At 41.9% G+C, this 22,000-nt stretch overlaps 1 protein-coding gene across 1 annotated transcript in view; it reads right to left on the bottom strand.

The window, feature by feature from the left end:
• LOC145399543 (uncharacterized) overlaps positions 1-22,000 on the bottom strand; it is a 257,044-nt gene that overhangs the window by 102,125 nt on the left and 132,919 nt on the right. Inside the window, exons 26-27 of the mRNA XM_080272155.1 lie at positions 12,601-12,693; positions 4,122-4,351 (exon numbers count right to left, since the gene is read on the bottom strand). Of these exons, the coding sequence (XP_080128281.1) occupies positions 4,122-4,351; positions 12,601-12,693 (323 nt within the window). The remainder of the gene's footprint in view (positions 1-4,121; positions 4,352-12,600; positions 12,694-22,000) is intronic.

Here is a 22,000-nt window from a genome sequence, read left to right on the forward strand (position 1 = left end):
CACTTCAGGTAGTTCTGTACTAGCAACAAGCCAAATGGCTTCTTTTAACCCAGGAAACCATTTATAATGCTGGGTAGTAACCATATAACCAAATAACAAGGCGATGTGGAGCTGCCTATGGTACCCCTGTTAACTGGGTGGACAAATTCAAATGAGGCATTCATCCAGGAACAGAACCACAATTTCCCATGCGCCTCGCTGTGAACCACATGGAAACATCAGTCCACTGCAAAGGATGAACCTGGTAGGGCAGCTGCTTCCCTGCAGTTGCTGGGTCTGCTCAGCCAAATGGACTGGAGTTGATCAATAACAATAACAGCTACCAACAAAACACATAAAACAGATATTTAGGTAACAAATACTACATTTATCATTACCTCTGTTGCCATCATGGGTTTAAACAAGAGTCACCTCATTGTCATTTTAACTTTATTTCCTACTACTTAAATAACACTGGTATCTTCAGAAATAAAAATGTTGCTATGATCCTGATGAGCAGCAGGAATCTGGCCACTTCAACTGAACTCACCCATAAATTTTTCCTGAGGTTATGATGAAGGTTTGCCTGTGTTGTGAGAGTGACATGCTTGATGTATCTGTTATGATGTGAAGAGCTGCATTACAGTGACAGCAAAGTGAACTGCCTGTGAGTTGTAATTTATGTTTGTGCCAAGGTAGACAAAGGGTGCTCAACAGCATAATCACCAACCTAACTCAATTTCTTGCTACATCAGTGATGTTAGCAGGACCAACAAACATGAAAATACTATAACGAGAAAAAATACAGTACTTATACAGCCAAGCAAAAATAAAATGTCTCTTCTTAAAGCTAGATTTCTTGTCAGGTGCCTTGTGTCACTCTGTATACAGTGCATCACAAAATACACTCGTCCTGGACTAAAGGGAGAGGGAGACCAGTCTGGGAACTGCAAAAGTCTGAGAATTGCAAAAGTCCATCCCACATACCAATCCCCAGACTTTTACCATACCTTGTCCGAATTCTCCAATACCGTCTGGCAATGAGAGCGTTAGCGCGACTGGAGAAATGCCACATATCGCTGATATTTTAATTTTTCAGATGTCGGGCAATGATTGAATGGCCTTTTTCATGCAATATATATACTATAAAAATATGTAAATATTCTATTTCTTCTCTATAAAACAGTGCTTTGTCAATGCAGCATGAAAAAATATAGTAATATAAAAAATATTTCACAGCAGTTGCAGCCTAGCTTATGCATGCATAGAAATATATATGTATATCTTTAACCAAATATAAAAGTTAGTTATAATTCATACTAACACATTAAACTCCCTGTGATTAAGAATAAAACTTAATTCACTTCAAGAAAGCATGTCGATATTTAGTTGCTGCCTCCGGTACAACAAATCTTCCAAGCAAACCAAAACACCCGTGCCTTTATTCGCACTGTGATCGGCTCCATCAACTGGCTTGCTTCATATGTCTGGCAGTGCTAGGCTTCGATATGCGGTATATAACATTTTAGAGTCAAATAAATATTAAACTATGGATAGACCATTTGTGCCACTTTTTGTACAAGTCAGATTATATACAGATGTCAATAATCATACGCCTTTTTTGCTACTTGCAGTCCAAAAACCATCTTATTGGCAGATACTGTCCTAAACTTCTTAGGGAAGAATATATAAATATACGAATTTTTCGGCGATATTTTGGGTGAAATAGCACAAGTAAGAGTGATTTACATTTTTTAAAGGTATTTGCTTAGCCAATATTGTATATATCGATCAGAAAAAGAACACTGAAGTTTAACTAATACCCCCTTAACCCGTCAAAATGAAAATGAGACAGAGTTTCTGGTGGTGTCTGGCAGATTTTCCACTCAGCGCGAACGCTCCCATTATTCTAATATTCTAGAGCATTCTGGAATGCAGGCAACCTATACCAACATAACTAACACACACTGTACATAAAATAATAACACTGACACAATAACATAAATATAATGCAGCACAACATAAATATAAATATAAATACAGCAAAAATGGAAAGTACAAAAGTGGGTACCTGAGTTCAGAGCACTGTGGGTCTAGCGATTCACAAGTTTAGAGGAGACAGCTAAAACATCCCCCTCTCATCATTAGTGGACACTCCTCGTGTTCAGCGGTATTTTGCTAGCTTCAACCTTAAGAATGGTTGGTCAGACAGTAGTAGACGAGAATGTGAATATGATAGAAGATCAGAAAGCTGAGGAAAATGAGGAGAATGAACAGGGAATGGAACACCAGGAGGTGAGCCAACCACTCATCAGCTGACTGAGATACAAACACGCACATGTGATTTCAATCTTGGACCGAATTGGCAATTTTAATTGAAAATATTTTAATTCTTATCACCATATAGGTTTGCACACCTAATTACTGTATCTGAAATCCAGACAAAAATTTGTGATTAAATGAATTATTATTAGAAAGCCAGAATTCAGAGCAAAAATTTCTTAAAAGTTAGCAGAAGTGTTTTGTCTCTACCCTAACAGCTCGCCTTGACAGACTTTTGTTTTATATAAATATCGATTTAGAATGCAGATACATTTATCTGTACTCAAAGTAATTATGCAAAACAGAAGTCTGCCAAGGCATGCTGACAATCTGAAGGAGAAATATCTGCTAACACTGGAGCATTTTAGCCCTGAATTTTTAGATTAAGTTATATTAGGCACAATTTTTTACCAGATTTCAGATAATTAGGTGTGTATAAACCTCCGTGGCAAAAAAATTAAAATATTTTCCAATTAAAAGTGCCGATTCGGTATTCAGTCGCACCGAGTCGGGTGAGCTAAGTGAGTTGGAATGGATACCACTGACTTTGTCTGTAGGAAAATATATATATTTTTTATTACTAACTTAAATATTACTGTGTTATGCAATTATTTATAGTGGCATTTGAGAAAGGTAAGAGGTAAATGAGATACTGCCATGAGTTAGAAGAAACTGGTGGGGTGAAGCAGGATGGTGGCCATGATGCTTTTCATCTATCCATCCATCATCCAATCCTACACTGCCCCATGAGGAGCGTAGGAGCCCGCGGCTAGGCAGTTGGTCCTGACATTTAAGATGAGAGTGACCAGCCTCACTCATCCCTGAGTGGCATTACATGAGCAATAAACCCCAACCATCCCTTGGATATAAACCTTCAATGCCTCAATCTGATTGGAGCGCAATAATAACCCACTAAACCACCAGGCGCCAATATTTGGTTATATGGTTACCACCCAGCATTGTAAATGGTTTCCTGGTGATCAGGAAATCATTTGGCTTGTCACTCAGTGTAGAGTCACCCACAGGCAGAAGGAAGAGGAAAGAATGAAGGAAAGAAAGACAGAAGAAGGAGTATAAAGTTGCCCGTAGACAGAAGGACAAGGAAAGAATGAAGAAAAAAAAGACAGAAGAGGATGGAAGGAAGGAAGGATGGAAGAGAGGAAAGGGCAGACACCCGACAGCAGCACTACATCGAGTGAGTGGATGGTGAGCACCCCCACCTACCACAACATGTATGAAAATATGAGGTGCTCCGAGCCAGAGGGGCGACCATGCATTTAGCTTATTTTCAATAATTAGTTGTTAAACTTTGACATGGATAATTATACAGTGGTAAAATTATACTTATATGCATTTTATTGTTTAGCTTGAAAGTGCTAGCCAACACAATTAAAATGGTGGTAAAGATGACATGTTTAAAGTATATTACTGTTTGGTAATTACAGTAGATGTCAAAGCAAATAAGCAAAATGCACGGTCGCCCCTCTGGCTCGAAGCGCCTCATATCTTCTTGTGTGTGTTACATATGGCCATTATCAAGTCTCAACCTTGTTAAAATTATACTGTGTTGTGCAGCAGACTGCTTATAGTTTTACATGAGAGAATAATGGCTGCACTTTTGTGAGAATCCCGGACTTGTACGGCATATGTCTGGCATTTGATAATATTGACTGGCCTCAGCCCATGTCCATGAAATCCGAAACCTGGGAAATTGGGGTACAGGAAATGGAGGGTTGAATGTAATCTAAAAACAAATACAGTCCACAAATAGTACTACTGTACACTATATAATACTCTCCAATAAATATAAAATATATTACCTCAAAGTTAGGTTTTTTGCCACTACACTGTACTTGGTGCCTTGGGTTGCCCTGTATATAATGCACCACCCTCAGGCCAGGATGAGCCTCCCATGCATAGTCGTAACTGTAGCGCATCAGACGGTGACTCGTGTTGCCATCCTTTTCCCTGATGTAGCTGTATGTGCGCCGGTATTTGCCCTTCTTGTGACCAGTGACATACCAGTTGTAGCAGTCCAAGCGGCGGGTCTCTAGAAAATTATGTAACTAAAAATAATGAGGGGGAAAAAAAGAAATGAGCAATTTACAGGTAAGAATTGGATAAGATGAACAACTGAGATTTATAAGGATAAAGCAGCATAAATATTCTTCCGTCAGGGCAACTGACTATGGGGCATGGCTTCAGGAATATAAATAACAGATAACTCCAGGACCTGTTAGGTATGCATGAAGATGCAAATGAAAAGGGCTGCACCCCTTTATAACTCGGCAGTTAAAAGAATGATCTCTACCCCACAAATTTTGTGAAAGCAATGTTATTAACTTTAGGAAAGAGTCTGGAAGACATATGCCTGTGAGCTACAGCTCAGAATAATGAAAGCTTTCTTACTACTATTCCTAGATTCTACCCACTCCATTTTATAAGTGGGTAAAATGCCTAGGATGATGATGATGATAATCATATTGTAGAATCCAAGTACGTTAGTGTACATGGCCTATCTGACACTGCTTTCTACAAGTAGTGTCTGTAACATGGTAAATTTTGTCTGCCCAATCCAATGGGCCATGCTTCTATTCACTCATCATTCAAGCCCCTGGAATCCTGGCTCTGTTGGATACAACCAAAACGTTCTGTAGCTTCATATGAACAAATCAAATAGAGTCAATCCGGATGCTGCCACGTTAAGGGGTGCCAAATCCCTGATCATGCACTTCTCACAACATTCATCCAGCCAGCTCAATCTCTTGTCCGTACCCTAGCCTTACTGACTTCCAAACCTCTCTTCTTCACACACTCATCCACCACATCTCTCCACCTTCTCCTTGGTCGACCTCACCTCCTCGCTCCTTCAAATTCGCTCAAATATTCCTTTTTCACCACTCTATTGTTATCCATTCTCTCTACATAACCATACCATCTCAGTACACTCTCTTCGATTCTGGTGTCCACCGACTTCCTCACTCCACATCGTTCACAAATGCCATTATTTCGTATCCTATCCACCCTCTGTACTCCTCATACAGTACGTTCCTCAGCAGTCCCATCTCCACTGCTCTTACTCATGACTTCATTTTCATGCCACACCACACTCTCACATCCATATGTTACAAGCTGGCACTATCACTCCTTCATGTAAGCCTCATGCAGCTGCAACAGTCAGGCCTCTGTTTCTTATCAAGGCCTTCATAGCACCAGCTACTTTCCTTCCTTGTGTCACTCTACTTTCCACTTCTTTTGCACATTTTCCTTTCTCTTCTATCATTGTACCAGGTATTTGAACTCACTCACCAATTCCAATCTCTCTCCATTCACTGTAACATCACACTGGGAGTCATCTTCTCTCTCAATAACCATCACTTTACTCTTTTCTACATTTACTCTCAAGGTACGGTGCTCACAGACATCAGCAAAACTCTGCACTAGCCTAAAAGGTACTTGTCTGGCATTTGCAAGTACAGTAATACTGCATCATCAGCAAACAACAAATCTGAGATATTCCATCCATCACCATTCATTAACAACGCCATCCCCCCCTCCACTACTTGTGTTCTTACTTCTCTCATCACCCCATCCGTGTATATACTGAACAACCATGGAGACATCACACAACCATGTCACACGCCCATACCGATTGTGAGGCATTCACTTAGATGCCCATTAATCCTTACACATGCTTCACTACCATCATAAAAACTCTTGACGGCATCAAGCAGCTTACCACCTACACCGTACATGTGCGAAACGTTCCACAATCTTTCTCTGCCCACTTTGTTGTATGTTTTTTCCAGATCCATGAATGCCATAAACTCCTTATGGTCCTTCTCACAAGCCTTCTCTGCTATCTGTCTCACTGCAAATATATGATCCACACATCCTCTGCCACTCCTAAAGCCACCCTGTTCATCACTCACTACCATTCAAAAGTGCGTATGATTTCGTGTATAATGTGAGATACATGTGATTAGTGTATAATATGTTCGTATATAATAATATTTGTGCATAATATATGCGTGCATGATACTATGATTTGTGTACAATGTGACACAAAATCGGACGCACTTTTGAATGGTAGGTTGCAGGGGTACGATAATGACAACCTCCAAGTCATGCGCCACGACTACAGGACTTCTGATATCTCACTTTCTCTGTAACAATTCTTCCATATACCTTCCCTACCACACTAAATAAACTTATGATACGATAATTCTTGCCTTCACTTTGCTCAACTTTATTTTTGTACAGGGGTACAATCACAGCCTTTTTCCACCCTGCTGTCACAGTTTCATTCATCCATGCCTTCTTACATATCTCCAACAAGCACTTCATTCCACTCTCTTCACTACACTCAGTCATCTCTGCACACACCTCATCAACCCCAGCTGCTTTCCCATTTTTCAGCCACTTCACAGCACTCTTCACCTGTCCAAGTGTCATGTCTCCTGGTCCTACATTCCTTCTCTGCACACCCCCTAAACCAGTCATGATTACAGTGGCTCTGGTCTCTCTATTCCCATTCATTAGGCTTTCAAAATATTCTTCCCATCTGGTCCTTACTTCATCTCCATCGGTTTATAATCTACCACTTACATCCTTCACACCATCACATTTCTTTCCGCTTTCACTTCTACATTTCTGCACCACTTTCCAGAATAACTTCCTATTTTCAGAGTAGTTTGCATTCATTTTTCTTCCTAGATCATTTACCTCCTTCGTTTTCCTCTTCACTAGTCTCTTTACATGCTTCTTGCTCTCAATACATTCAGTTCTTATTTCAACTGAACCCCTGTCCTGTAACCACCTTAGCCACTTCTTCCTCTTTTACTCCACTGCTTTCTTAACCTCATCATCCCACCATGTCATACCTTTCTTTTTTTGTTGTTACTCTTACCACAACACACAGCACTTTAGCATTCCTTACTAAGCAATCCCTATATGCATTCCACAGACCGTCCAGATCCATTTCATTCAATTCACTGATTCTAACTCCTCCTCTACTTTGGTCTTGTAATCACCTGCCATTCCTTTGATCCTCAGCTTCTCTACTTTAGTCTTTCTCCTTGACTGCTCCTCTCTCTCCTGATCCACCTAACTCCTCTCAGCTTGATTTTGCATACCACAATCACATGATCAGACAGCCCTCCACATCGTCCTCTCACGGCCCTCGTATCAGCAACCTTTCCCATCATTGACCTCTCTACGAGCACGTAATCAATCAGGCTTCTTTCAACATGATCCCCATTCTGTCTATACCATGTATATTTATGTGCAACTTTGTGTTTGAAATACGAGTTACAAATGCACAACCTCCTCTCCTGACACATATCCTTCAGTCACTTCCCATTATCATTTTCTCCTGGTACTCCATTACAACCAATTATGTTATCCTCAGGATCAGTGTCTACTTTTCCATTCATATCACCCATTACAATCACTTTATAGCTCCTGGGCATTTCTCCCAGTACTTCATCCAGCTCATCCCAAAACCTGTTTTTCTCACTCCCATCTTCACACGGTGCATACGCTAAAATCACCGCCACTTTCACCTTCTCAAACTTGAACTTGACATACATACACCTCGAACTGACACATTTGTAGTCTCTCATTCCACTCTGCCACACCTCATTCATCAACAATGCAACTCTTTCCTTGCATCTTCCTCGCCCATTCATACCCAATTTTACACATTTCACACCCTCCCACTCCTCCACTTCACACCCTTTCATCTTTGTTTCAAACAGTGAAATCACTGCATACCTTGCACTCTTGAACACATTCACCACTTCCACCCTCCTGGTCCCCTCATTCACACCTCTCACATTCCATATGGCCAGGCGAATCTGCCGATTTGATTGGGGCCCTTGGCAGGTATTGGGCCCTCTGAGGCTCTCTGAAACAACTGCCATGATTAAGTGATTTTAGATAGAGGAATCTGGGGGACACTTAACCCTGCCAAAAACCCCAGTTATATGGTTACCACCCAGCATAGTAAATGGTTTCCTGGGCACAGAAAACCATTTTGCTTGTCACTCAGTATAGAGATCATATGGCATCTCTACATTGAGTAAGTGGATGATGGGCACCCCCATCCACCAAATTTGGAATGCCGGACATTGCTACTCCTCACCCTGCCCTAGGGTGGGAAAGGAGGTCTGGATGATGATGATGATGATGATGATGATGATGATGATGATGATGATGATGATCAATGACTTCACCTATCTATAAAATTTCTGCTTCATTCTTATTTTACAACACTGCTGATGCAAATGTATTCTTAAAAGATTTGAATTACTAGCTAAGATTCTGCATTAACCCTTTCTTTACTAAAATGCATTTGGCAGTACATGTGTACTTACATTCTTAAAGCCACTGAGGTACCGAGAAAATTTTGAAAGTACACATGTACTTCCAAACATCAGGGTTGTCTGCACAGCTTTGCTACCTCGGTATGGCTCTTGTAATCCTTCCACGTGGTTTTCAGCTGCAGAAAAAACTGGACACTCCTTTTTTCTCGACCAATGGTAACATTATTATGTCATACACACATCATGAAACCTCATTAGTTTCGATGAATTGTAGACTGCACATATGACGTAATTTCTCAAGTACCAATCAGATTATCAGCCTCCCCACCACCCACGCCTCCCCTGCGAGTCTGTGACTATTTTTCAAGTAAATTTGTGAATGATGACTTAGTGTGCCAGTGGCCTTGGAAGGAATGTGTACTCTGCGCTAAACCCTGCCACCGACTCCCGTTATATGGAAACACGTCATCAAGTGATGAGGAGGAGGATTTTACCCTCCATTTAGACAGTGATCTGGATGAATCTGATAATGAATGGTTGTCTGAGGAAGGTGATGACGATCCACTGTACAAGCCAGAAGAGGGTGAGAGTGGGAACACAGACGACAGTGAAAGTTGTGTCAACCACAAGCACTCCTCTTTCTCATCTTTCTCTTACTATCCCTTCTTTTTTTTCTTTTTATTTTTCTTTATTTTTATACTTCCTACACCCATATTCTTTTCATTTTCCCCCTCTTCCTTCATTTTTGCTTCACTTTTTTCATACTTCTTTATCGTGTATGGCCTTGCCTTGCCTGGTTGTGTCTGCCTCAGAGTGCTCCTGTATATAGATCACCTTCTCACCCACAGAAAACCTATTATTTACTGCAAGAAATAAACATACAGTGGGCTCGCACAGTGCACGAGAGATTGGGCGGTCCACGACCTCGCACACTAGGAATTCGCGTACTAGGAATACATAATCTTATGGGAATAATTACATATGGGCGGTACCCCCTCATACCTGGACATTTTTTGGCCCTTAGAGACATAATAAAGGTCACATGTTTCAGACACTGCACTAAAGCTATAGCTACAATAACAAATATATGGGTAGTCACCTGAACAACAGTAGACAACAGGCCTGATGACCTTAAATAACAGGGGTTCCGAGGCACGGCAATACTTACAGCGCCGCACTCCCCACCGCACCTCCCACCGCATCAACACTTCCCTCCACAGACTTCTCTTGATCACCTTCCCCAGAAACATCAAAGTCACTCACTTCGGCCATAAACCCTTCAAAGTCCAAATGCTGACACTTCTGACATTGCATCCTCTTCATCCTCAACAGGAACAGGAGCAGACGATGTTGATGGTTCTGCAATTTCACCAACTTGAGCCCGCTGTATGTAGTTTGTTATGAGCGTCTGTCTTCTTTTGTTTATTTCTTCCCTGTGCCTGTCTGTGTAGAAACGGAAGAGTTTGTTGATACCAACCAGAAGTTCCTCCGTTCTTAGGTTGCTCACTTCCTGTTCCTTCACCTCTTCCTTGAGCTTATCCACGGCAGCAAGGATCTTGCTAATGTTTGACATACACAGCTCAGTCCTGCCTTCCATCACACTAGGCTGCTCAATTTGACTCTGTCTGGGCGTCGGGCTCTGCATCGGCCTCGTCTATCCGTTGCAACACTTCCTCGGGAGGCTGTTCCTCAGTAGCAGTGTGCACTTTCTTGTATGTTCGCCAATGTAACGTCCTCGAAACCTGGTACAGCTTGTGCTGCTGTTAATGTTGCTGCCTCAGCATCGGCCAGTGGTTGAATGGCCATCTCCTGGGTGATGCATAGGTGAGGCATGAGCATTCGCCACGCATGGTTCACCGTTGCAGGTGTAATCTGGTGCCAGGCTTGAAGGAGAAATTCAACTGCGTCCTTCACCGTAAAGTTACGCCAAAATGCCTCAACAGTCATGGCATCTGTGGCAGGTCGGGATACAGGTGCTGGTGGAGATGGAACGGGAGCAGATGCCTCATCAAGGTCTTCGTCGTGATCTTCCTGTAGGGCATGAAGCTCCTCTTGTGTGTCGGTCTTCCTGTGTAGGTAGTCGTACACTTGCTTATGGTAGAAATGCTTCACTGTGGCAATTAGTTCTTGATCCAGTGGCTGCACTAGTGACGTCGTGCAGGGCGGCAGAAACACAACACGACAATCCTTGTGAAGATCTTCCAGGTATGGAGGGTGACTTGGTGCGTTATCAAGCACAAGGAGCATCTTAAATGGAATGCCCAGTTCCCGACACTTGGCCCTGGCATCAGGGACACACCGCCTCGTTAACCAGTCTGCCATAATGTTCCCGGTCATCCAACCATTTGCGGACTTGTACCAATACACGCCACTTACATCCATGTTCGTGAGGTTTTTGTAGCACCTTGGATGTGAAGCTGTGTGTACAACAACTAGCCTCATCTTGTGGCTTCCAGACAGGTTTACAGCGAACATTACCATCATCTTACACTTCTGGAGCTTGCGACCAGGGGCTTGTTTCTGTCTTTTAGCAATGTAAGTTGATTTTGGCATGGCCTTGTAATATAACGATGTTTCATCGATGTTGTAGATCTGGTCCTTGGTGTACTGTCCCTCTTCAATAATCACTTGAAATATCGCAGGATAGTCTCTCGCGGCCAGCTCATCGGCAGAGGCACGTTCACCAGACACTTTCACGTAACGGAGTTCCTTGCACTTGAGAAAACGGTCCAGCCATCCAACCAATGCCCTGAAAGGTTTCTCCACTTTTATCCTTCGAGATGCAGCCTTGTAAAACATCTGGGCTTGGTCCCGAATAAATCATCCATTGAGTGGAACACCTTCCTTTTCTTTCCGCATTATGAAGGTGGCAAGATAGCGCTCCATTAGTATCATAGCACGATTTCCCACCTGTGAACGGCCATCTAGGTCAGAGGCACCATACGTCTTCACAACAGCCTTTATGGCTTCACGGTTCTTCCACACAGTTCTCACTGTAGATTCAGCCAGTCCCAGGGTTCTCCCGATAGCCGTGTTTCCTTGACCCTCCTCCTTCATCTTAATGATCTTTAACTTGGTGGCGTGCGTCAGAAGTTTCTTAACTGAAGAATGAAGAGAGAACCTGTATTTTTGGTAATTTCTCTGATGAAGTTTCTTAACTCTTGGGGTTGGAGCCATGGTGCGGCAAAGTACAGGCAGCACAAAAAACACCACATGTTGTACACGACAGGTTAGCTGTAGAGAGCGGATCCGCACAGTGCATGAGCCAGGACTGTTATGGCGCGCCCGCTCCCTTGTACCCCAAGCTGCGCAGTAGAATGCCCGGGAATTTCTGTGCGTCAACATGACGACACGTAACGCGCTGCGTGAGAGGTGGTCGCGCACTAGTAGAAAATGGCATTTTTGAGCCACCGCTTGCCTCCGCCTCGCGTTCTGTGCGGTAAACTCGCGCATTGAAGGGTTTTTGGTTATGATTTTTGGTCACCCGTGCACAAGGCGAATCATGCACTGCGATGACACGCACTGTGCGGGCCTACTGTATATTACAAGGTAAGGAAATACGCGTATAAACTGTGCATGTTACTGTTTTCAAGCCTAAATATTTCTTAGTTATTTATGTCTTATGAAAAAAACAAAAATAAGTAATATTTTTTTTGGCACAATCTTTTGGGGTTTATCTGATCACTGACGTTAAAAAAAAAAAAAAAATGCAAACGTTATTAGTTATGATGAATATCCCCCCAACCCCCGACGCACCAAAAATGTTGCGTGACAACTCGGTGTGAGGATGGTGGTGGCTGCTGACACGGGACATGGTGCTCAGTAAAGATGGGGTTAACGAAACTCTTCAGTAACACTGATTTTTTCATAGAGTAATTATAACAGGCCATACAAGTACACAGCATTTATCAAAGTACCTGATACAGTTCTCGATAAAAGATATTAGTAACACCAGAAACAAGACTCAACATACCTCCCTTTCGGTATGGCACGGCAACCACATACACCTCACCAGCTTGTGGGTCAATGAGCGGGAGGAAAGAGATACGGTTCACATCAGGGTTACCTGAAACAGAATAAGGATACTTAAAACTAAACCAGTGATATGAAGACACTGTAAACCTGTCAATCGCTGCTTCTGTTTCATGTTCATTTGAGTTTCAACTCATTCTAAGGGAGGTACAGATTAATGTCCCCACTAAACATCTTCACAATCATCACCCAAACCCAAATTTCCCATCTCCATACGAGGTACAGAAACCAGAGGTAAACATTTCAGAAACCTTTGGGAACACGATTCAAAGGAAGTCTTAGGTAAAGCATCCAATCCTATACCATATGATACAAGGTAGCTAAGTGAAACATATTCCTACATCAAAAATAAACACTGACTTTTACTGTAAATCTTAAAATAATCAACATTAATACCTGCCCATAGCTGTATACTGTTTTTAGACCATAATATGCCTGCAAATTTTGTGTGCATTATGCACTTTCTGAGTTGTCACAAAAAATATTGTGTAAATCTATAGCTGCATTTTCCACTGTCCAATCTCAACTATCTAAAATGGAATTATAGCATATTATGCATCCATCCATCCATCATCCAAACCTGTGTTGCCACATAAGAAGCGTAGGAGCCCGGGGCTAGGTAAGTTGGACCCAACATTTAAGATGAGAGTGACCAGCCTCACTCATCCCTGAGTGGTAGTATGTAAGCAATAAACCCCAACCACCCCTTGGATATACACCTGCCCAGGCTCAATCCGACTGGAGCACCTTAATTATCCACTAAACCACCAGGCGCCATAATCTGGTTATATTATCTATCTATCTATTGCCAGATGCCTTAATCCCATAAGAGGTGGCCACAAAAATAGCCTCCATGTCGCCCTGTCCCCCGCCATTTCACTGCCCTGCTCCCATCTCACAAACCCCTCTCTCATATACCTCTCCACTCCATCCCTCCATCTCATCCTTGGCCTTCCCCTTCTTCTTCCCCCATCCACCTCACTCACATACACTCTTCTCTTCAGTCTCACACTCTCCATCTTCTCCACATGAAGGACTCAAGCATCCTATGGAACAGGTTTAAAATATACTGGTTATTCCAGCAAAGGGCATTTTAACCAGTCATAAGCAGTCTTGCTTATGAATCAGGCTTTCACTTTATGCTGGAGAATGACAATACTGCATCAAGAAATACAGCATACATTATTAATGAAAATAAGCTGGAATGACAGATACAAAAATATAAAGGCAAGTTCATAATACAGTGAGTCCTCGATATACGGAAGGGATAGGGACCAAAAAAAACTTTCGTAATCCGAAATATCGTATATCGGAACGATTTTCCCCATTGAAATATACATATAAAGGGGGGGATGCATTCCAGGATCCCACTGGACCCCCCACTTAAACTTTACCCCTCCTATTTATAAGGGGATGGGTCTGTTATGATGTGGCAGGGGTAAACCAGTTCTGCTGTCGGGCCCTGCTGTGGATGTCACTGCTTGCATTGCGCAGTTGACCCTTGTGCGGTGTGATGCGGTGAGGATCTGTCCGTTCTCCCCTTTGGGGCTAAGATGCGAATGAATATGTTTGAATGGATGAGTAAATGGAGAGTGAGTCGTCCTGTCTCGGCTACCTCCCTTTCCTTGGGGGAAGCAGCTAGGTATATAGATAGATAGATTTATAAGTATGCAATACATGTATACAGTACTATACTATTGTACAGACATTAAAAAATAAAACATACAACTAATTCCTGTAGTATTAGTACACTGTACAGTTAAATATAGACCTGTGCTGTGGCTGGAGATTCTTGTCATTGATATGGTGCTAACTCACATGGTGGGATCCTAATAATTTCCAATTTCCCTCCAGAGTCAGAGTAAGGTGTTGTTTCTTCTTGGCAGCTGGTTCTCCGGATGCTGAAGATGATGCAGGGAGCTTGGGAGGCATGGCAAAAGTAAGAAAACAAGAAGAACAGCAAAAAAAGTGCATAACGTACAGCGAAGCTGAGAGGAGAGGACGGACGTGACTCGACTGGGAAGCCCACGAAAATGTGTTTACTAGAGAGGGGTTAGTTCGTTTTCTCGCCGCAAGCGAGCGCGGCGCTGTGCAGCACACCCATTTTGAATTTTTCGTATTTCCTCTCGTATCGCTTCTCGTACCATCGAGACAGATACTTTCGTATTGTGGAATTTGTCCTACATTCATCGCTTTCGTACCATCGGAAATTCGTACTTCGAGTTTTCATATTTCAAGGACTCACTGTACTTCTATTACCAAAAAGTAATATCAAATACAGCATGCCCTCACTTTATGATGAGGATGTGTTTGAAAAAATCCACTGCATAACAATTTGTCATAAGTTAAATTAATTACATGGGTTCAATGAAGATATTTTTTGGCCAAGGGTCATCCAGCCAAGAAAGTTGAAAAACAAGTTTTTCAACTCACCCAAACTGGTTGTTATTTCTTTTCAGAACACTTCACTTGCTGCTTACCAACAAAAATAAGTCTAAACGAAGTTTCCAACTCACTTTATCTGGTAGTTATTTCACTTCACTGCACTTCACTTACTGCTTGAACTCCAACACCAAACCATTGTTCCATCATTGACACCATCACACCTGATACTGACAAGTGCAAACGCCATCTTGGAACAAACAAATGACTGTAGACTTGCACGAGGGTAATTGTATAAGCAAAAATAGCAATCGTATATTGACCAGTGGAGTGGAAAGGTATATGAGAGAGGGGTGTGTGAGTTGGGAGCAAGGCAGTGAAATGGCGGAGGTCAGGGCGTCGTGGAGACGATTTGTTTGTGGCCACCCCCTACGGGATTAAGGCATCTGGCAATAGATAGATAGATAGATAGATACTGACCAGTGAGGTGTCATACGGGATCATACATATCATGCAAGTGAAAATTTTCTTGCGTATTGAAAAGAAATCCAAACTTTCTGTCTTCAAAGAAGCAATGCATTGCACATCATTTCACTGGATAACAGGGATCTGCTGTATGAGTGTCCCTCTGCATCACTGCTGACCTTTCAGATACTTCCATTTACCATACACCAGTTTAATCGCACCAAGTCCAGGGTAACTGTGCCAACTGCCTGAAAATGTCCATTCTACAAGAGGTTACCAATATGTATGCAGTACTTATTGAACGAAAAAGCACTCAGATAGCACATACTTCCACCAATGTCACTGCAGGATCAGCAGTCAATCCTTTCTTGGCCCATGGCCCACCCTTCCACAAAATTTCATTGAGACCTTCTGGAGATAGCACATGGACAAACATAGGTGAACACATAACCTCCTCCAGCTTCGTTGGCAGAGGTAAATACAGCCATCTGGAATTTATTCACTACTCGGTGCTGTACGTAATCCTTACTTTTCATTATGTTACATGACTTTACAGGAAAATGTTTATTATAATATTTTTTTAACAAATTTTCTGTAAATGCTAAAGTTTGGTGCTAAATGGATAAAGTTGCATGCATACTTCAAAATGCCGTCAGTAAGTGTAGATAGTAAAAGTAGGTTTTGGCAATCATGTGAATTTATGGCTTAGGGCATATTGTGTGCATTGGATTGTAGCTCCTTCTATGCACCAATGAGGCTAGTGAGCCAAGGTTGTACAAGGTAACTGCGACCATGATATTAATGCATGTAATGGTGGTAAATAACTGTTGTGAACATTTCACAGACTGTGCTTTCTTTATTTAGAGGTAAGCTAAAGCAGTAACCAGAAAGATAATGTGGACTTGCAAGCCCTGACTGCAGGCTGGAAATGGGTGGTTAAGTTGTCATGCGTTATCCAAGCAGGGACCTTGGCAAAGACAATCATTATATGGGTACGTGGCACAAGTTGACTGAGCCAGAAAATATTGCAGAGGATGTTAGCATTTTTTGTAATACAAGATCACAGAAAGTGCAGCCTGGGTTTCTGACTTTCAAGGACCCTGAGGTCCCAGACATTGCTGGCACATCTACAGAGAAAATTGTTTGAAATTAGATAATCCTGAGTCTGTGAAGGGGAGACTCACATTTAAAGAAATTTTTGGTGCCAAGGGTCTAATTTCATGCTAAATTTGTGCACTCTGATGTTGTCAATACATTTTCATTTGATTTAACAATGATTCTGTGATTCCTACAAGATTTTCAAATAATTCACAATGTTCTATTCTAAGTTCTGCATGATTTTCTATTATCCCACAATGTTTGGTTATCAGTAGACCTTAATGACTGTTTGAAGGTTTAATACTATTTTATACAGATCAGTACAATTGTACCAAAGCGTGGCACAACTATGCCATATGTTTTCCCATATATCAGCAACTCTGTTTACACAGTATGATTTCCTCATACATATACAGTGAACGTAACGGTGGATGGAGTAGTTGGTGAGTGGGGCGTGCCTGCAGAAGTGGATGAGAATGGCAGTGCTCTAATGGACACTTGTGCAGGGAGGGAGTTGGTGAGAGCCAATATCCTCTTTAGGCACAAAATGATCCACAGGTATACATGGCATGTGATGAGAATGGTGGATGGTGAACTGAATGAATGGAAGGCAGTGACTGATTATGTGTGCGTGGATGACAGAATGAGAAGATATGTAACAGATACAAGAGCATACAGAGGTTGGAGGAATGGCCTTTCTGATCACCACTTGGTGGTGAAAGTCAGGGTTCAAGTGCAATGGAGATAACAGAAAGAGGGAAGGACAGGAGGAAGTAGTCCATACACAAAGAGTAGAAACATTGCAAGGGATGGAAAAAAAGGCAGAATATAAGAGAGAAGTTGAGCAGCGATTCGGTAAATACGATTTGGAGCAGATAGGGGTGGTGGAATATGTATGAAAGATATCAAAATCACAGAAGAAATTTGTGTAGCATGTGCGGTGGTCTGTAGGGTGAAGGGAGGAAAAAAGGGGTGCAAGGAACAGAATGGTGGAATGAAGAGGTGAGACAAGCTATGGCACAAAAGAAGAAGGCATATAGTGAGTGGATGGAAAGCAGGGGCATGGACGAGGCTGAGAGATGGAAGAGAAAGTTATATGTTAAGAGGAAGAGAAAGGTTAAAAGATTAACAAGAGAGTAAGAAGAGAGTGGATGAGGAATTTGGAAGGAATTTGAGTGTGAAGTGGAGGAAATGTAAGAAAATGTTCTGGAAAGAGGCAAAGAGAGTTAGACATGGTGAGAAAGAAATTAGTAGGCGAGTGAAAGATAAAAATGGTATATTGCTAGTGGAGAAGAGAGAAAATGTGAACAGGTGGGGAGAACATTTTCAGGAACAGTTAAGCACAGAGAATGAAACTAATGCAGGTATAAGTGGCTGGGGAATGCCTGGGAAAAGGAGGAAGGTGAGAAGGGAGGAAGAGATCAGTAGGACGGAAGTAGTGGAAGGAATGAAGAAAGTCCAAATGGAGAAAGCCCAAGAATTCATGGAGCGTGTGGTGAAATGCTGAAGCACAGAGGAGAGACAGTAGTGGAATGGACGTGGAAGATATGCAGATTGGCCTGGGAGGAGGGTATGGTTCCGAAGGATTGCAAGTAAGGTATAATTATTCTCCTGTACAAAGGAAAAGGAGAAAAAAAAGTGTGTGGGAGTCATAGGGGCATTTGTCTTCTGAGTGTACTAAGAAAAGTATATGGTAAGATACTTACTGAAAAAGTCAGGGAAATAGCAGAAGAATTAGTTGCAGAAGAAGAGGGAGCATTTAGGAAGGGAAGAGGTAATGTAGATCAGACAATCATTCTTAGGTTTTTAGTGGAAAAGTTCCCAGAGAAGGGAAAGAAGTTGTGCAAACTTCGTGGATTTGGAGAAAGAGTGTGACAGGGCGGATTGACAAGGAATGTGGAAAATATTAAGGATATATGGTGTAAGTGGGAATTGTTGAATGCTGTGAAAAGCATGTATGAGGGTGCTAAGGCTGCAGTGTGTGTGGATAGTGAACTGAGTGAATTTTTCTATTTGAATGTTGGATTGAAAAAGGGATGTGTCATGTCTCCATGGCTGTTCAATCTGTAAATGGATGGGGTTGTGGGTGCTAAGGCTGCAGTGTGTGTGGATAGTGAACTGAGAGAATTTTTCTATCTGAATGTTGGATTGAAAAAGGGTTGTGTCATGTCTCCATGGCTGTTCAATCTGTATATGGATGGGGTAGTAAATGAGATACAAGGTAGGGCACTGGATGCTGAAGCAGCCCTAATGAGAGAGGGCAGCATTTGGAAACTTCCAGTACTGTTATTTGCAGATGATACTGTACTGTTAGGTGAAGAAGGATAACTGCAAGGCTTGGTGAATGAGTTTGGGAGAGTATGTAAGAAACAGAATCTAAAGGTGAAACAGAGAAGAGTAAAGTTATGGTCTTAGGGAGAAATGTCACTGAATGTACAATGAGGCTGGATGATGAGGAAATGGAAAATGTGAGTGCATTTAAATGCTTGGGTAGTGTGATGAGTAAAGATGGAAGTTTGGAGGGTGAAGTGGTTGAAAAGAAGAAAGGTTGTTGGTTCCTTGAAAGCAGTGATAAGAAATATGGAGTGAGCATGGAAGTAAAAAAAAAAAAGTCACTGCATGACAGCATTGTGATACCAGATTTAATGTATGGAAGTAAAGCTGGGACCATGTTGGAAGGACACAAGTCAAGAGTGAGAGCAGTGGAAACGAGTTATCTGACAGGAGCATGTGGAGTTACACGGAGAGACAGACTGACAATGAGGAAGTGAAGGTGCATTGTGGTGTGGATGTGGATGTGACAGAAAGTGTCAGGAGAAATACACTGAGGTGGTTTGGCCATGTGGAGAGGATGGAGAGTGAGAGACTAACGAGGAGAGTGTACGTGAATGAGGTGGAGGGGGGGAGAGGAAGGGGGAGGTCAAGGATGAGATGGAGGGATGGAGTGGAGAGGTATATGAGAGAGGGGGGTGTAAGCTGGAGCAGGCCAGTGAAATGGTGGAGGACAGTGCAACATGGAGGCGACTTGTTTGCAGCCATTATTAACCCCTAAACCACGGGGTTGTTTTTGCCTGACTTGCGTGTCTCACGGGCACATTCGCACTCCGACAGACTCTCTAAAAATATTTGCCAAAAATCAGTTATTAGTCCTAGATTATTATAATTACATATGCACCAAAGACTCAGTTTTTGCACCTATCAACCCAACAAAATCTTCCACAGGTATACCCACTTACGTTTAATAATACTCAACTTAATCCTGCATCATCGTTGAACATGCCTGGGGTTTCACTTGCTCGGGACTTGTCTTGAAAAGATCATATTACATCTCTCGTAAAATCTGCTTCCAAGCGATTGGGTGTGCTAAGCCGACTCCGTTCCTTCTTTGCCCCTGCACAATTGTTGACTCTATACAGGGGTTTTATCTGCCCCTGTGTGGAGTACAACTCTCATGTGTGGGGAGGCTCCCCACATACAGCTTATCTCAATAGGGTTGAGTCAAAGGCTTTTCATCTCATTAACTCTCGCCCTCTTACTGACTCCCTTCAACCTCTGTCTCTTCACCGCAATGTTGCATCTACATCTCTTTTCTATCGCTACTTCAATGGTCACTGTTTCTCTGAACTGTCTGCATGCATTCCTCTACTTCTACAACGGGCGCGTAGCACCCGTCTAGCAGCAAACTCTCACCCCTTTTCTGTCCAACTCTCTAATGCAAGAGTTAACCGTTACTCCCAGTCCTTCATTTATGCAACAGGTCAACTCTGGAACTGTCGCCTTCTGTCTGTATTTCCTGCTTCCTATGATCTCCAGTCTTTCAAACGCGTGTGTCCAGGCATCTCGAAATGAATGGATCTTGAATTTGGCTTTCTCTTGTATTTTGTTTTTCTCTTGGAAGGAACAGTTTTGCGGGCTCATTGCCTTTGGTTCCTTCTTCCTCACATAAAAAAAAAAAAAAAAAAAACATACCTTCAGCTTTCTCCTGGGATGTTTGTTGAGCCTTCGTCGAGTACCGTAGGACTTGTGGAGACCTCTGAAGTTGGGTAACAAAGTCTCCACTTTACACTTCCCGACAACCTGTAATATGATTACCACAGCCTGATATTATCACTAGAAACACTGTTCTATGATTCTCAAATAGTTTGGAATCCATACTCCAAAAAAAAAAACACTGTGAAAGCAATGAAAATTATGAGTGCGTATGACCTTCCCACTTGACATCGTTCGCTCCTGGTGTTCTGTCATTTATTATTCATAAAAACACTCACAGTTTATATTTCTATTACTTATATAACACTTATATATATCTACAGTCTTTATCCATAAGTTTCCTTCAGTAATAGTAGTTTATTGTCACTGTAGGCATTCAATTTCTCTTTCAGTAAAATACGTAGCATTCACTTTCTCGTCCTGTATACTAGCGTTGAGAGTGAATCTATCACTTTCATTTTCACTTTCATAACTCATAGTATTCATACATGCTAGAGTGAAACTTTCACTTTCATTACTCCTAGTATATATACTCGTATTCTCATATTACTACTCATTTACATGTCTATTTACATTCTCTATTTTATTTACATTATTTACATTTCTATTTTAATTACACTGTGTTATGCAGTCACTTGCAGTAACTTATAAAACTATTTTCCACTGTTCACTTATATTTACATTCATTGCTTTCACTTGCTGTTTACACATTATTTACATTTCCACTTCCACTGTTTTACTCACCAGATAGGATCGTAGTCACTGTCTACCATTTTCACTGACAAATTAGCCAGTTCATGTTCCACAGTCACTTACCCCTTTACCTCTTTCCACACGAGGTTTAGTAGGGGGTAGAGGTCACAGGGCCCTTTGCATGGGGCTAAAAAGCAGCGTAATTGGGCAGGCATGAATCTGACGTGCTTTCACCTTAAAAGACGAAAGTAAACTGAATACAGTGTGGTGGCCTGCCTGCCTAGGGGAAGTGCAATGCTACCAATGTCAGCGGGGTGAAAGCTGCTAATATATACGCTATGAAATGATTGGCAGGAAATCTAGACAATACATAATAAATTAGGTAGTTCCAGGTGAATGTAAATATCACTTAGGCTTCTCCCTTCCTTTCTTATATATATTTTTATTACAAGAATAGATTATACGGCATATTTCAAGGGGAAATAAACAGCGAAAATTAGCGAACGAGTGCATGTGAGGTGTTGTCAGGTGATAATTAGCCAATTCCAGGTGTATGGCACTATCACTTACCTTGTTTCTTTCTTGTATATATTATTTGGTATAAGAATAGGGCATAAGGCTTATTTCAATGGATGAAATCAGTGGAAAATTCCAGGGAAGATTTACTTAGAGTAGCACGACCAGGCAGGCGAGAGGAGAGGGTAAGGGAGGGG

This window comes from Coenobita brevimanus, chromosome 1, assembly GCF_032717465.1.
Source record: "Coenobita brevimanus isolate Jiangsu-jjx chromosome 1, ASM3271746v2, whole genome shotgun sequence".
Lineage (NCBI taxonomy): Eukaryota > Metazoa > Arthropoda > Malacostraca > Decapoda > Coenobitidae > Coenobita > Coenobita brevimanus.